Raw genomic sequence first — 16,220 nt, forward strand, 5'->3', positions numbered from 1 at the left:
AAACTTGTTTTTTTTCGATTTAATTTCTGATCCGTTTTTGAATAATACTGAGAAATCCGGCGCCCTCTTCATAACAATTTCCCTTGCCCCATGAAGACTTCCTCCGTGGAAAGGTCCTCCCCTGTAATCCCCGACCTCCCCCGCCCCCACTGCCAGAAAAATTCCCCCCTCCCCTGAAAACGTCTGTATACTTCCCGATAACCAATACTATATGTAAACATTGGACAAAGTTCAGAACTTGCAGGAACTGTGGGGATAAAGTCATCCTCAAAGGCATAGTTATTATGTTTTTTGTCCATGCTGAACAAAATGGTTATCTCAAATTTTTGATCGGGTGACTTAGGGAAAAAATGAGCGTGGGAGGGGGCCTCGTTGCCCTCCATTTTTTTGGTCACTTAAAAAGAGCACTAGAAATTTTAATTTTTGTTCGAATGAACCCTCCTGCGATATTCTAGGACCACTGGATTGATACGACCACCCCTGAAAAAAAAATAAAATAAACACGCATCAGTGATTTTCTTCTGGCAAAAAAAAAAAATTCCACATTTTGCAGATAGAAGCTTGAAACCTCTACAGTAGGGTTCTCTAATACGCTGAATTTGATGATGTGGTTTCCATTAAGGTTCTATGACGTTTAGGGGGGTTTCCTTTTTTTTCGAAAAAAACACAAATTTTCTCAGGCACATAACTGTTGATGGGTAAGACTAAACTTGGTGAAACTTATATATTTGACATTAACATGAAAATTTGATTCTTTTGATTTATCTATTGGTATCAAAATTCTCTTTTTTATAGTTTCAGTTACTATTGAGCCGCTCCGTACTTACAGTTCATTACACGAACTGTTCGATCGCTGATCAAAGTTTATGTTATTTGTGACTTTCATTTATGTTATTTTATTGTGTTCATGGCCGTATATTTGACTTTAAAATGCACTTATCTATCTATCTATCTATCTAATATGCAGAATAATTGTACCAAACACATTTTGCATGTAGACCCACAATACCTTAACCCCCCCCCCCCAATATGCAAATCGATAGCCCAAATTTATTTCTAAACTAACGAAAAAAAGGTTTGTTCTCGAGTTTTACACAGCGTAAATTTGAGTGAGTGGCGCATAATAAACAAGTACCAAAATTCCATCGCGCTACGGAAATTAAAAAAAAAACTCAAATAAAACTCCCAAATTTGGAAATCCTTTATTTTCCAACGGGGGGTGTTTTCAACGGGGAGGAGGGGGTTATTTTCTGGGGGAAGGGGTAAACGCCTAGAACCGGGATTAGTGGTATTTAGACGGTCTTTACATGTTATTGCGGAGCACGTCGAAATTTTTGGGTTAGTATAAGCTATCTCTTATTTAATTTAAACACTTTGAGTTAAGGATGTACTGTCGGAATGGAGGACACTTGGAGATGCCTCACTTAAATCCTCTGGTTGACGGTAATTTTTTTTGCCTAGATCACATTTTTTGTTTGTTGGCAGTTAATCATCTATCTTACCAGGTATAATGTTTATTGCATATTATAGCCTACTTAAAATTATTGCTTTGAGGAGGGGAGGGGAGGGGCGATCGGTTTGCGTTTCGATATTCTTATGTTGGGTATTTGGATAGAGGTTAAAATTCCGTCATATTAAGAAACTCTTATGGTTATATTATGTTATAATATTCTAATTATACTAAAAAAACGAAATTTTTATAGGAATTATATGTGCTGCCCCATACCTTGATAAACAATGGTACCGCGCCATCGTCCTCGAAACCTACCCGGATCGGAAAATTCTTATACGTTATGTTGATTACGGCAATAAGCTTGTCCTACCTTTGTCGCAAGTTCGAAAGATGGCTCGGAAGTTTACCGTCCTTCCGGCACAGGTAAGAACTTTCTTGTTATTGTTTTTTTTTTAAATCTTAGTGTATTGTAGAGCCAAGATAGAGAGAGAGGGAGAGGGGGACGGGGAGGTGCTACTTAAGCCTACACTCCTCTTTCCAAGTAAAAACGATCTATTCAAATTATGATTGGTATGGTTATATCCTTATAACCTAGAGAAACTGTCCGGAGAAGGAGGAAAACTCGTCTCAAAATCTCCCTTTTTTTTAGCTTTGTGCAACCGTCACTTCAGACCTCCACGCTCGTGCCAGACTGGGAGGATGTACCCCTCAGGTGTAACCGAATCGATAATTTTGTATATACCTAAAAACCAGCTTTATCCTTAAAGCCATAAACGAAGATATCTTCTCTTTATAGGAGATTTCTCAATAATAACATAACAGAAGTAACCCTCCCAAAGCAAAAGGTCGTATCGAAACTTCCAAAACGTGAAACCTAGGCCAGGAGATGAATATAGGCACTTATAAACGGTAAGAAACTTACCATTTGTTTTCTAAGAATTAAAAAAAAACACCCAGTGTAGAACTACAAAAACAAGGGAAACGAACAAAGATACTGTATCTCTTTAAGGTGGGTCCCTGTTGAAATTTTGACCAATTATGGAAATGCACCCAAGGTCTTAGCTACGCAGGTTCAAGAATCAATTAATTCTCAATTGAAGCTGAAAGAAGTCTGGCAATGCTGCTTTGTAACCATCTGGTTTTCACGGATGAATACTTGTCTTATTTAGCGGATTTCTCCCCCGGGACGTGAAGGAGTATTACAGAAAAAAAAGGGAAAACTAAGCTCAGAGGGACTTAATAGGGGAAAAAGACAGGTAACTAATATTTAGGGTCAGGGGCCCAACGTTTAGTATAGAGAGAAAATTGAAAATTACAAATGTCCAGTTGGACCTTTTTCTTATAATTACGGCCAAGACCCCAACAGAAAGTTTGTGTCTCCTTTTCCTCTAATATTTAAATGACCTAGCTCCAGAAAGAGTTATACAAAGATTAAGAGAAAGTTAAAAGAATGGAAACGTGGAGGTGACCTTCGAGAAAAACTAAAACTTATGATATCTAGTGTGTCCTGGCATAATGCTAGGATTGTCTTTTTTACATAGGGATGTTGCAACTCCTTAAGATGGCTTTGGCTTGTTGCACTGTAGTGCTTTAACGAAAGTGTAGACCTACATTGAAAAACAAATAATAATTCCACATATTCAATGTCCTTTATTAGTTGCAGTAATGCACTAAAATAAACTTCTAGAAAAGAAAAGGCGCTAAAAATATCAAGAGAAGATCTTACAATAACAAACTTACTCAGTTTGTTATCGAATGAGCCAACAGGCTATTTGAGTTCATAGAAAAGGCACCTATGCCCATTTTTGTCGGGAAGAAGAGGGGGGAGGGGGTATTGGAAACTCGAAATAAAACAGGGATATAAAAATAATATAGAGAATTATAGTGATATCTTAAAAATTTTGAGGAGTTTTAAGAATGGGCTTTAAGGCGCCATCTCCCCTCTTTTCGTGTCTTGGCCTGTGTTTCGTGTTTTGGCCTGTCTTTCGTGTCTTGGCCTGCGCTTCTCATGTATTTTACTTCTACTGTTTTAATGTTCGCTAATTCTGAAATTCACTGTTCATAGCGTTTGGACGTAGAAGAAAGTAACTTTTTCCTTTCTCTGTGTACAAAACTACTGAATCTCTTCAAATTTACCTTTTCTTTCAAGATGTTCAAGGTTGTCCTATTATTTTTTTTCATCTCCTTTCTAAGGTATAAAACACAACAAATTAATATTGCAGGCTATCAGATGCAAATTATTTGAAATTACCCCAAGTAACCCCTCTCGAAATTGGACTAATGAAGCCAAGAAATTCGTAGTAGATCTGGAAGATAAGCCACAACTTCTATGCCAGATAAGAAAGGTAAATTGTTATTCTTAATACTACTAACGTTTCCCAAGTTGATGATGGTTTTAAGTCGCCTACTGCACACTGATTAACACCCCATCTCCATCTCACTCTGTTCAAAGCCTCTGCTTTGTCAAGCCCATAACGAAACTGCACAGATTTGGTAACTTTTTGCTGTCTCATTTCAGGCTTCTCTGGGGTGTTCTTACCACATTAGGTTAGGAAAACGTCCTTGATATACAATGTTTTGTTATCATCCAGAGAACATATTCGTATCAACTAAGCTGCTCTTGTATAATATAAACATTAAGTAGGTTTGAACTACCTCATTCAATAAGATACGTTAGGCCCAATATCTGTATTCTTTATGACGGCTAGCTCGTTCATTGTTTTATTGTTTTTTTTTTTAATATTGTTGTTCTACTATTTATATTTATTTTTTTAAATCACTTTTGAATCTTTGTTAGATGCTGTAAATATACAAAACCCTTGTGTTTTCTATTTTGCCCTGGAGTCAGTGGACTGTGTTGATTATTATGTTTAGGCGGGAACGAAATAACCTCATCTTTGGCTATAACACTGCTCGTATAAACAAAACCCATCTATTTGTTCAAGTGCTTTGTTCCTTACCTGTATACTAACTTGAGTAGTTTTTCTTTTCTCAAGTTTGTCTTCTTCACATTTATATTGAAGAATAGCTCATAAACTTGTTTTTTGAGACTATCTTGAACGTGATCATACTCCTCTACGCTGTTCCCATGTAACCCGAGATCGTCTCCATAATCTGGTCGGTTATCATCTTACCATCCCATTGACATTTTGTTTTACTAACTTCCTCTAGGGTTTTATTCAAAATTTAAGATCTGTCAGAGGAATCCAAATGACAGGGGAAAGGTTGCGACTTTGTTAGGCACCTAACTCTTTTCAAAGGCATCCTTTAAGCCAGTTATCCGGCTTAACTCTTTCTTTATTAATTTGAAAGAGTACCGTTATAACTTGTGCCAACTTTTCTGACATTTTATGTCATTAAGAACTTGAAAATCCCCATTTTATCTGCTGAATAAAGGCTTATTCATAACCAATAAAACGAAGCAATAATATTGGCTGTAACTCTAAGCATTATTTTCCCATACTTTCTGTGAAAGTGTGGCTTTTTTTGTCAATCTTTAAGAATGAATGCTCTTACACAACGTTAACGATAAAAAATTACTTATTTAGTTTCATTTTATCATCTTTTTTTTATTGCAGTTTTGCGAATGAGTATTATGTTTTTTTTAGTTAAAAATGTTTTACTCTAGTTTTCCCTATTGTTGGGATTGAATGGAAACAATGTGATTTTGCTGTATTTTTTTTTTTTTTTTTGCCTGATTGTAATTTGAGAAAATTTGCGTCTACGTATTGAAAATTAGATTCCCGTTTAAAATTTAATTCTTTTATATTTTTGTTTAAAAAAAGGAATATTTGAGCATTTAGAATGAAAAACGAAAAAAAAAGTTATTGCATAACGGAAGTAAATAAGGGTAATCGGTTAAATATCCTTCCTTAACAGTATGAAATTGTTTACTATTATTTTCCCCAAGTCCGAGAACTCCACCCGCCAGCTCCAGACCAGCAGTGTATTCCACGAAATACTCAATCTCATGGCAGACATTGGGCTGGATGGCCAGTGAGGGAACAGCGACTGAAATTTGCAGCATTAGTCTCCTATTGTGCCTAGGACTCTCGAGGCACCACACGAAGATTGTCACATATGCTCCACTCTAATACCTTAGTTTAACTCTGCACTAATTCATTATTTGAATTCTTTGCCGTTAAACGTCAACTACCATAAAACCATTTTTTTTTTCTCTAACGTTTAGTCACATCAAATTTCATCTTTTTCGATTGCATTTTTGGTGACTATGCTTCATTTTTGCTTGGAGGCGTTGTCATTTGCACTAATATTTGGGGAAGGGCAGCATTTGCAATTTGCAATAATTAGGTCGAATTTGCAATAATGAGACTAAAACAATGCTTCTCGCTTCTAGAGCTATGGCCCTTGAAAAATTGTTGATGGTCCGTTCATTCCCTCAGAAAAATATAACTAGAACACTTGGTTCACCTTATCCAAAACCTTTGTTTTAAAAGTAATAACGTAATACTAAAGTAATAACTAAAGAAATAATTATTTTGGTGGTCATTAAGTAAATATCGAAAAATAATATTGATTGTTTTTGTTGTTGTTTTTTTTTGGGGGGGGGGGGGTAGGAAGCTGTATTACGCGACCTTCCATGCATGCCTGTATGCAGTGTGGATGACAATTTCTTGGATATCATATCTTTAGCGTATGACAACAAAAGGGAAGAAGAAATAACATGGAAATCTAATATAGTTTGCTGTAAAAGCTTATCATAATGAACTATAATATTAAGTGGGGAAGTGGGATCTTCTCCATATTTTTATTTTGAATTTGATTCTCCATTCAATATATTTTTTGAATTTGTTTTTCCATTCAAGAACAGAACAAAACTTGTCCATGTTTAATTGTTTGAATCTTGTGGAACTCATAGTTTACCCGAAATAATCTTTTCCTGTACCTATTCGTGGCAGGCAGACAAGATACCGGTACCTAAAATCTGATTCCAAACTAAGCTGCATATTTCTGCTCTATGTAATGTCCTTGGTAATAGCAAACTGCTCGTTGGGTATATTAATTTTTATCAAGAACCGATAATGTTTTAGATAAGGGGTTGAGAGGAGATAGAGGATGCACAGACTAGATATTTGTCGTGTATGCAATAACAGAAAGTTGCTTGGATTTACAGATAACGTAAACGGTTAGTTATATTGGTTAGGAATCAGATTTTCGTTCAGCAGATAGACAGACAGTTTTTGCTGATTCCTCTCATTGGAAGAAAATTGTTATTTGTTTAATTATTGTTCGTGCTTAGTAATATATTCAAGGTAATCTAAGAATTGGGGTATGGCTGACGTCCTATCGGCCTTCTTTCGGTTTTTGCGAAGTTAAAAAAAAATTCTAACAGTAAGATAAGATAAGATTTATTGCTGAAAAATGGCTATCACAAGCCCAAAAGGGCCGAATTCGCACTTTAGCGTCAAATACAGTTAAAAAAGAACAACAAAAACAAACAATCAAACAACAACAGTAAATTATAAAAGGGTCAATGTCAAATATTTAAAAACTTTAAAAAAAAAGTACAAATTAAACTCATAAAATTAGAAGGCCAATTTCAAGTAAGCAAGAATGCCCCCCCCCCCCCAAAAAAAAAACTCGTAAAATTAAAAAGGGGATAAATTAGAATTAAAAAAAAAAAATAAATTACTTGGTGACTAACAAACATAAATATAAAACCTCCAAATTTGCAAAATGGGCATTAAACTTAATAACTATGAGGTAAAGAGTGAGTGGGGGGGGGGGGGGAGGCAGCGGAGATTCAGTGGTTGAAAATGTCAACTATGTAAGGGATAAAAGTTCTTCTATATCTTTCTGTGCAAACTCGGATTGGGGCGAGACGGGGGATTTTTGTTGACACAGAACGGGGGAGGCGGGGTCGAAGGAGTGAATATTGACCGGGGAAAAGGGGAGTTGTTCGAGGGTTATGAAGGGCATTGTTAGCAAAACGCAAGGTAATTTTTGCTCTCCTTTCCTTACTTTAACAGTGCTTTGTCAATAGTTGCTCGATTAATTGTATTTGCTTTACATAATAAAATAGAAGTTTTCTGAAAATGAGGTAATAAGTTTCTTTACACTCAAGTTCAACTTTTTCTCAGCGGCTAGGTGCGGATACAGAATCAAATTTACGTTTTCGTATGAATGTGATCTTCTATTTGGCTAAAGGTATTTCTGCAATATGTTGGGAGTTGCTACTCCCCTAGCATTTACACTGTGCGCTTAATAATGAAATATTGTTTCCAGTAGAGCTCTCCCATGGCCGTTGCTATCTGCTGCGGACGAAATCTGTTAGAATAGTTCATATAATCGGTAATAAAAACAAAACACTACTTTACTTCAGACTCCACACAAAACCCAATACTATCCTTGCTTTCTGACTTAAACGGAGCAACATTTATTTGTAAATAGAGCTAACCCTGTGAACATACTTGTCTTGTCTATCTCATAAGAATAAAAGCTTAACCAAAGTTTTAAACTCTGCTGAACCAAACGCCGGTTCTTTGACTTTAACACTTTGTGCTAAGGGGGTCTAATTATTCAGACATTCTGTCACTTTTGTTAATCTAAGTCGCAAAATCGGGTCAACGCCACTTCTCCCTTTCCTAAAATAAATGTAATTAAACTAAGTTTCTCTGATGGACAAAAAGAGTGACGTTGAATTTTCTCAATGAACAAAATTAGTGCTTCAAGAACTATCACAATCAAAATGAAACTTTTTCATTTTGTAATTTTAAGGTTCCTCTTGTAATGTCTAAATAGATAAGTAAACTAAATGCCAACCGCCAGTTTATAAAGTATGACAGATATTTCCTAACTTTAGAATACTAAAAAAATAAATAGCCTGTTGAGAGTATTAGATTTTTAGTTAAGTTAGTTAGTAAAATTGGCTTTTACATATTAAAAATAATAAAGTCAGATTTCGTTGCATTCTCATTGTTAGGAAATATCCGTGGAGTAATGGAAGGTTTATAATGGGAGTGTAAGTGAGAGGGAAACCCTGGTTCTTGGATTTCGTGAACCATGAAATAGGTGTGCGCTAATATTATGAATATTTGGTCATGCCAAAGCCGGAAGTTCTTTACCCTTACTATTGATTAAATAAAAAAATAAGCTGTTTTTCAACTGAAAGTAAGGAGCAACATTAAAACATAAAACGAACAGAAGTTATTACATAAATGAGGGGGTTCGCCCCTTTGTCAATACCTCGCTCTTTACCTTAAAGTTCGAATTTTGTTCCAGTTCTATAAGAATGACCCCTGAATCACAAAGACCGTTTAATTAGAAAAAATAGCTCTTTTGAAAGTGCTAAAAAGATAAATTAGCGTAAAGAGTGAGGTATTGACGAGGGGGCGAACCCCCTCAGGTACGTAATAATTTCTGTTCGTTTTAGGTTTTAATGTTACTCCTTACTTTCAGTTGAGTTTTTATTTAACTTCTGATCGTTTTTTAAATAATGCTGGGAAATCCGGCACTCCTTCATGGAAAATTCTCTTCTCCCATGAAAAATTCCTCCATGGAAAGATCCTCAAACGTAACCCCCTCCCTCCGAATCCCCCCCACCAGAAAAAATCCCCCCTGAAAACGTGTGTATACTTCCCAATAACCAATACTATACGTAAACAATGGGAAAAGTTCATAACTTGCAGCCCTTTCCTCGGGGACTATGAGGGAATATTTCGTCCTCAAAGACATAGATGTTAGATTTTTCGACTATGCTGAACAAAATGGCTATCTCAAAATTTTGATCCGGTGATTTTGGGAAAAAATGAGCGTTGAAGGGGCCTAGATGCCCTCCAATTTTTTGGGTCACTTAAAAACGGCACTAGAACTTTTAATTTCCGTTCGAATGAGCCCTTTTGCAACATGCTAGGACCACTGGGTCGATATTATCAACCCTTAAAATTTTTTTTTTTAAATAAATACGCGTCCATGATCTTTCTTCTGGCAAAAAAAAAAACAATATTCCACATTTTGGCAAATAGGAGCTGGAAACCTCTTCAGTATGGTTCTCTGATGCGCTGAATCTGTTAGTGTGATTTTCATTAAGATTCTGTGACTTTTAGGGGGTGCTTCCTTCTTTTTTTGAAAATAAGGCAAATTTTTTTCAGGCTCGTAACTTTTGATGGGTATGACCAAACTTGATAAAACTTATATATTTAAAATCAGCATACAAATCCGATTCTTTTGATGTATCTATTGGTATCAAAATTCCGTTTATTAGAGTTTCGGTTACTATTGAGCTGGGTCGCTCCTTACTTACAGTTCTAACACGAACTGTTTGATTACCCTTGTCTCTTGCTCTTGATTTGAACCTCATTGTAGCTCTTAGTATTGTAGAAACCCATTAGGCTGATCTCTATGAGTTTATCTTTTGTCTATTAGCTTCAATCATCCTGGTGCTTCCGCCCTTTGCTGAGGTTGACTATCCATATCTGGGTTCTCATGTAGAATAGAATCGACTTTTCATCGCATGTAATTTTACTATATCGCTTAAGGTTTTCCTAGCAATCTTCTACCAATGGAAAATAGACAATTGGTGATCTTCAACGAGTTTGATAAAAAAAAGGAAAAGTTTTGTTCTCAAATGAAAGTAAAGAGTGACATTAGAGCTAAAAATTGAGCTAAATCATAGAAATTATTCTGTATATGAAAAGGCGGCCGCCCCTCAATCCTTTCTTTTCTTGTTAAATTTAAAATTAAAATTTCTTTTCGTGTTAAAATTTTCTTGTGGTGCAAATTCAAGCAAGGTATAACATTCTCATCTCCTTCTGCAATTCACTGACATACTTTTAGATAAAATTAGTCATTTGTATAAGCCGAGTCGCTCCACCTAATTGTCTTTTAAAAAGCCTAAAATACTCTTGACCAAATATCCCTAATAGATCTTCAGTTCAAGAAGCTCACCATTCTATGAAGATCTATTTATGAAGCTTTTTGTAATAAAATTTGCAATTCCTCATAACTTCAGGCCTTTGCCTCGGGGTAGCACAGATGACAAAAAGGGCGTAGGAAGTGGCCTAGGTGTGCTATAATTGCTTCGTGCTCTAAAGAGGGGCACTAGAAATCTTGATTTTGTTTGAATGAGATACTTTTCCGAAATTCTGCGACCGTGTGTAATAGACTCCATGCAGCAAACCCCTGAGGAAAAAATCAATTTAACTCGAACTGTGACATATAAGTATGAAATTTCCGATCTTCTTAGCTAGGGGCTTGAAACTTGTGTTAGGGAGTTTATGGGTATCCTGAATCTGACTATGTACTTTTCATCAAGATTGGATCAATTTTTGAGGGTGTTTCTGCCCCCCCCCCCATTTCCGAGATTATGCAAATATTTTTGCCTGTGCCAAATTACTTTTGATCGGTAAATTTAAACGCGTTAAATTTTGCATAGCCTCTATGGAACCAGGGCAAAATGGTAATTCTTGTGACTGTATATGTTTTCCATTTTTTTGGAGTTATAGTTACTATTGTTATGATTTCCTATTTATTTAAGGTTTTTTACCATAGACTGTCTGATGCTGTGTTACAGAGTAGTTTTTTTCTTGTAGATACACGTTAATAGTAATAACAATTTTCAAACAGTTTAAAGTAGCGTACGCAAGTAAAGAGGCCCCATTCAAATAGTAGCCGAAACTCTAAAAAAGGAATCTGAATGAAAGTAAATGTATCACCACTAGTTAGAATAAGAAAACCAGTGTAGTTTTAGAAAAAATATGGATATACCCCTAATATGGAGAGCAATATTGAAACCCCCAAAATCAAACTCAGCATGTATATAAGGGGGGATGCCCCTTCCCACAACCTGCTGTTAACACTAAAATTTAACTAGAGATCTGCCTCAGTATTAATTCTCTAACCTCAGCAAAGTGATAACCGTTTTTTTTTTTTTTTTTTTTTTTTTTTTTTTTTTTTTTTTGCAGTGCCTTTTGAATGGGAGGGCTTGTTTTTTTCTCATTTGGTGTAAACGATACATTTTCAGTTCAGATTGTTTTGAAAGGGAATCATTAAATAATTCACCATTGTAACTACCAACTGCACTTTATACCAAATTGTAAAGCAAGTTTAAAACTTCAGCGTAAAAAGTGGGTAGTAGTCCCCCCTCAGGCACACGATTATTATATTCGTTTTAGTTTTTAATGTCACTCTCTACTTATGTTCGCTAAGCTTCTTTTAATTTGTTTTTGTAAAGAAAGACAGTAATGAAATAAAAACTGAACAAAAACTAGATCGCTGATCATCTGTTTTTATGGCCGCTATTATTATTAAGCGCTATTATTTACCTTTTTCTCGATCTTTTTAGCTTGGCAGTATCCGTAATGAGCTTTATGAAACAACTCTCATCTATCATATTACTCTCCTTGAAGAAACCTCTGACTACGATATATCAATAACAGGTCACCTCGTTGAAGAAGGCCTAGCGACTTCTACCGGGCCAAGGTAATATGTCAATATCCCTTGAATTACCCTTATTTTTTTTGTAATTACGATGCAATTATTTTACTTTCCTAAAGAAAACAACAAATAAACACTGTCAAAGTTTGTGGTCAGCATCCGAGGAAACATTCTTCTAGTGAACTTTTGTCAATTGGTAACCGTTCTTGGCGCGTATTTACTTCATTTAGCTCAAATACTACCCAACAGAATAAATACCAAATAAACAAAACAAAGCTATATCTAAAAGCTCAACCAGGAAAAATATTTTCTTGAAAAATTTAAAGCACCTTATTCCTTCTACTTTTAGAATTAGGAAATGTTAGGGATTGTAAGATTGTAAGATTCTTACTCTCCAACACTCTCAGTGTCTACGAGAAACCTTAATATCTGGCTAATTTTAATAGAAATTAAAGGTTCATCGTTCTAGGAATTTGGAATCTTTTTTAGTACAATATAAGAATTTGTTATTGCCATTCTAATATGGCCAAAAGTATTGCCATATTAGAAGGTGATTGTCAAAATCCGAAAAAAAGTGTGTTTGTCTGGAAAGCAAAAATGAATAGTAACATAAAATTCAAACAGTGCTAATTATAGAAGAATAATCTAAAACAAAAGAATTGAATGAAGCAGGACTGCCCAGCATCTAGGAAAATGTCTCAAAAGTCAACACAAACAAATAGTTCTATTGGGGATAAGTCCTTTTATTAGAAAGTTAAAACAGCCTAATAAATTTTGATATCATACATCAGTGATCGTCATGAGCAGATAAACTATAGTATTACAATTAGAATTAACAATATTTATACGGAACAAAATAATTAGTTTCCGGTTGATTGGCTAGATTTGTCTGAGAGACTTCATTAAGAGTGTTCATTCAAAGTCTTGAGTTGTAAATTTTTTTTCCTAGTATTGCCTAAATGTAAGTTGAATTTCTAATTAGGATGGCACATTTATCTTATTTTTTCAATTGCAAAAGAAATAATGAATTTATAGTTATATACTTGATTGGTCACATCAAATCCATATACACGACGTGGGTATTTTTTTCCTAAGACTATGCTGCCTTTCTATGACGAAGAAATAAAAGTTCAAATGGGGATAAGGACTTGTCCCCATTTGAACTTTATTTGTTCGTCATAGTAAAGCAGTGTGCTCTTAGGAAAAATACCAAAGTCAACACAATGTGTATAGAAGGCTAAAATATCAAAGAGAAATAAAATATTAAACTGTAGCACAAGATAAGGTTTCGATTGATTAAAGTATGAGTAAACTGTGATAAAAAAGACAAGAAAAAGACCTGACATCCTCCTTTGGTTTTCTAAACTAGGTGGCTATAAGAAGGAAATAAGTTTCCTTAAAAATTGTTATTTTTCGTCAAAGGCCTGGAATGGCTACGGAACTGGGTCTCAGGCTGTAATCTGGCCAAATAGGCGTAAAGGCACGAATACATTTTTGACGTTTGAGTGACTTGAAATTTAGAGAATGGGAAACTAACAGCCCATTCCAAAATAGATCCGCTAAACTTTCCCATCAGCCTAGACCAAAAATACTTACCAGACTTGGAATATTTTTAATGTACCAAGAATAACGCATTTACTTGACTTGGAATAAAATTTAATCAACCTGGAACAAAAAGAGGCGTTGGAGTTGGAATATTGTCAATCAACTCAGACCGAGAGGAGTCACTGGATATGGAATATATCGATTAGCCCAGAACAAATGTAGTTAACCAACTTGAAGTAAGTTTGATTTACCGAGCAAAAGAAGTTGTCGGATTTTTTGGTTAGACCAAACGGGGTTCATGAATTTAGAATGCTTTTCATCAGTCAAAACCAAAAGGAGTTGCCGAACTTAAATATTTTCGATCAGCCCTGACCAAGCAGAGTTGTCGAATTCAAACATTGTTGATCAGTAGAGACCAAAAGACTTGAATTTTTCCGGTCAGCTTAGACCAAAGAGAGTTGCCAGACTTGAAATAATCTTCATCGACCCAGACCAAAAGAAATACCGGACAGGAATATTTTTGATCAGCTCAGGCCAAAAAAAGTTACCGAATATGAAAGGTTTTTATGTTGAGACCAAAAAGAGCTACTGGATTAGGAACATTTCAGTCAGCCTTGAATAAATGGAATCAGTGTACTTCAGATATTTTTGGTCTGTCTAGACGCGAATGACTTACAATACTTGCAATTTTTTTTCGGCCCAGACCAAAAAGATATCCCAGACTTGGATTGTTTTTTTCTATCAGCCCAGACCAGATGCATTTACCACTCTTGGTATATTTTCTTTCGTCCCATGCCAAAAGTAATTAATTGAATTAAGCATTTTCAGTCAGTGCGGACTAAAAGGAATTTTCTGACCTGGAGTATTTCGGACGATCGTAGAAATCCATCCTATGGTTCTTGACTCGAACCAAAAGACAATCCAGGATTGAAAATAGTTTTGATTATTGAAATTTTTTCCCATTGACTAAAAATTTACAGGGTTAATACTGAGTACTAGGGGGACCGAAAAAAATAACTTTAACTAAATGGCAGCAAGATATGTGAAGTACATTGTTGATGTCTGATCAGCTGAAAAATTACGATGTCTGTAACCTGTGGTACCTGTGGTACCTGTGTGGCACCTCTGTAACCTGTGGTAATGGGACTTCGACCACACAATAAATTTTGCTGAAAAGGTATACCTAAGTGCACAACGAGTTATTTTTGTCTCATCGGCTCGAAACAAAGCAAATGTATGTTAGGTCAAAGGGACCTCAAAGCACAAGTACTATTTCCGAAAGGGTTTAAGTGCATGAAAATCATTTTGTTTTCTGATCGGCTCAAACTTCACAGAGCACGTACATTGGCCAATGAAGCTCCAACGCACGACACGTTTTGCCAAATGGAGGTCAATGTTGAAACTTTTATCCCTTGTCTGATTGGCAAATTTTGACGGGCCAGTTTCGGCAAGTATTGACCCTGGGTCATTTCACATCAAAGCACAAAATTAAGTTTTTGGCCCAAAGAGTTAAGCTAAAAATCTTGAAACTTGCCTTCTTTCGTACAACCGAAGCTGGTTATCGGACTACCATGAGGTGCGAGTCGTTCGAATTTGATACGAAATCTAAGAGGACGGTCACTCGTGTGATTCTGCGAGGTCAAGGATAAAGATTAAGAAAACCACACAACCATCAAAAGAAATTGCGGAAGGATAACACGCCATGATCTAAGTTTTCAAGAATTTAACGGACCATGAACAGAACTATATCTTTCATAAAGCCAGATTTATCATCAGTTTTTACTTCTTTTTTTTTAGGTTTTGCTTAGAAGTGTGTCAAAGCACTTAACTCTGTTTGTTTGAATGTGTATTCTTTAAAAAAGATTATTAGTGTAAAAAAAGAAAAAAAATATTTGGTCAATGGTGTATAGTCAATTTAACTATTTCTCATACGTGTGTTACTTGTTTGACTTGGTAAATTCTTCTAGTAGTTATTTTCAAATCAACTAACCATGATCTGTAAAAATTTAATACCAGTGTCATTAAGTCCTGTCGTTAAAAATTGTATACCAGTGCCAATGAAATCTGTTTTTCATACTTAACTAACAGCTAAGAATAACGAGCAAAAACTGTTAGTTTGTGTGGATAATTTTTTTTCAAAAGGCTTGAAAGGGTACAGAAAGCTGCAACAATGACTGATAACAAATTGTGTCTTATAACTTACAAATTGTAAGCTGATTTTTAATTAAAAGCATCTGAGCAAACACGAAAACAACCTCGGTGCTTCTTGTTAGACCAGATGTTTAAATCAGTTCACTTTCAATCAATGCACTTTCACTGCTTAATAGTTGCGGTTCAAACTATTGTTGTCGTTAGTATTTTCCAGTTCTTTTGGGACTGAATCAGTCCTTATGTTGTGTTGTTTTCGTCAACGTTAGCATTATAATGATTGAGGATGATTAGAATGGATCATTCTTTATTACAGAAAAAGAATAAAGGAATCCTTTAGATTAGATAAACGATATTAGTAAACAATACTGATAAAAGTTTTTAGATTTTTTATTGACTATTCATTGTCTAGTATTTCAATATATTTTTATTTTCAGTTCGAGGATTGCCCATCACAAGAGACCTGATAAGACGAACGGAAAGCCCCTACCTAAGTCCTTAAAACTGCAAGAAGACACTGATACAACTTTGATAATGCACTACGACCGTATTAAGGTTCCCGTCTAACTTAATTTTGTTCTCATTTTCTCTAAGCTGCGTCACTCGCGTTTGACTGTATATAATGCATTTATATATATATATATATATATATATATATATATATATATATATATATATA

General features: G+C 35.3%; 1 protein-coding gene across 2 annotated transcripts in view; it reads left to right on the forward strand.

Moving 5' to 3' along the window:
• Positions 1-16,220, forward strand: part of qin (tudor domain-containing protein qin) — a 207,348-nt gene that overhangs the window by 138,760 nt on the left and 52,368 nt on the right. For both annotated transcript variants that reach the window (XM_089093401.1, XM_089093402.1), the window contains exons 16-19: positions 1,704-1,876; positions 3,676-3,798; positions 11,757-11,893; positions 15,979-16,096. In XM_089093401.1, the coding sequence (XP_088949527.1) occupies positions 1,704-1,876; positions 3,676-3,798; positions 11,757-11,893; positions 15,979-16,096 (551 nt within the window). The remainder of the gene's footprint in view (positions 1-1,703; positions 1,877-3,675; positions 3,799-11,756; positions 11,894-15,978; positions 16,097-16,220) is intronic.

The sequence above is a fragment of the Artemia sp. Qi Xiang Cuo genome, chromosome 8, assembly GCF_049724085.1.
Source record: "Artemia sp. Qi Xiang Cuo chromosome 8, ASM4972408v1, whole genome shotgun sequence".
NCBI lineage: Eukaryota > Metazoa > Arthropoda > Branchiopoda > Anostraca > Artemiidae > Artemia > Artemia sp. Qi Xiang Cuo.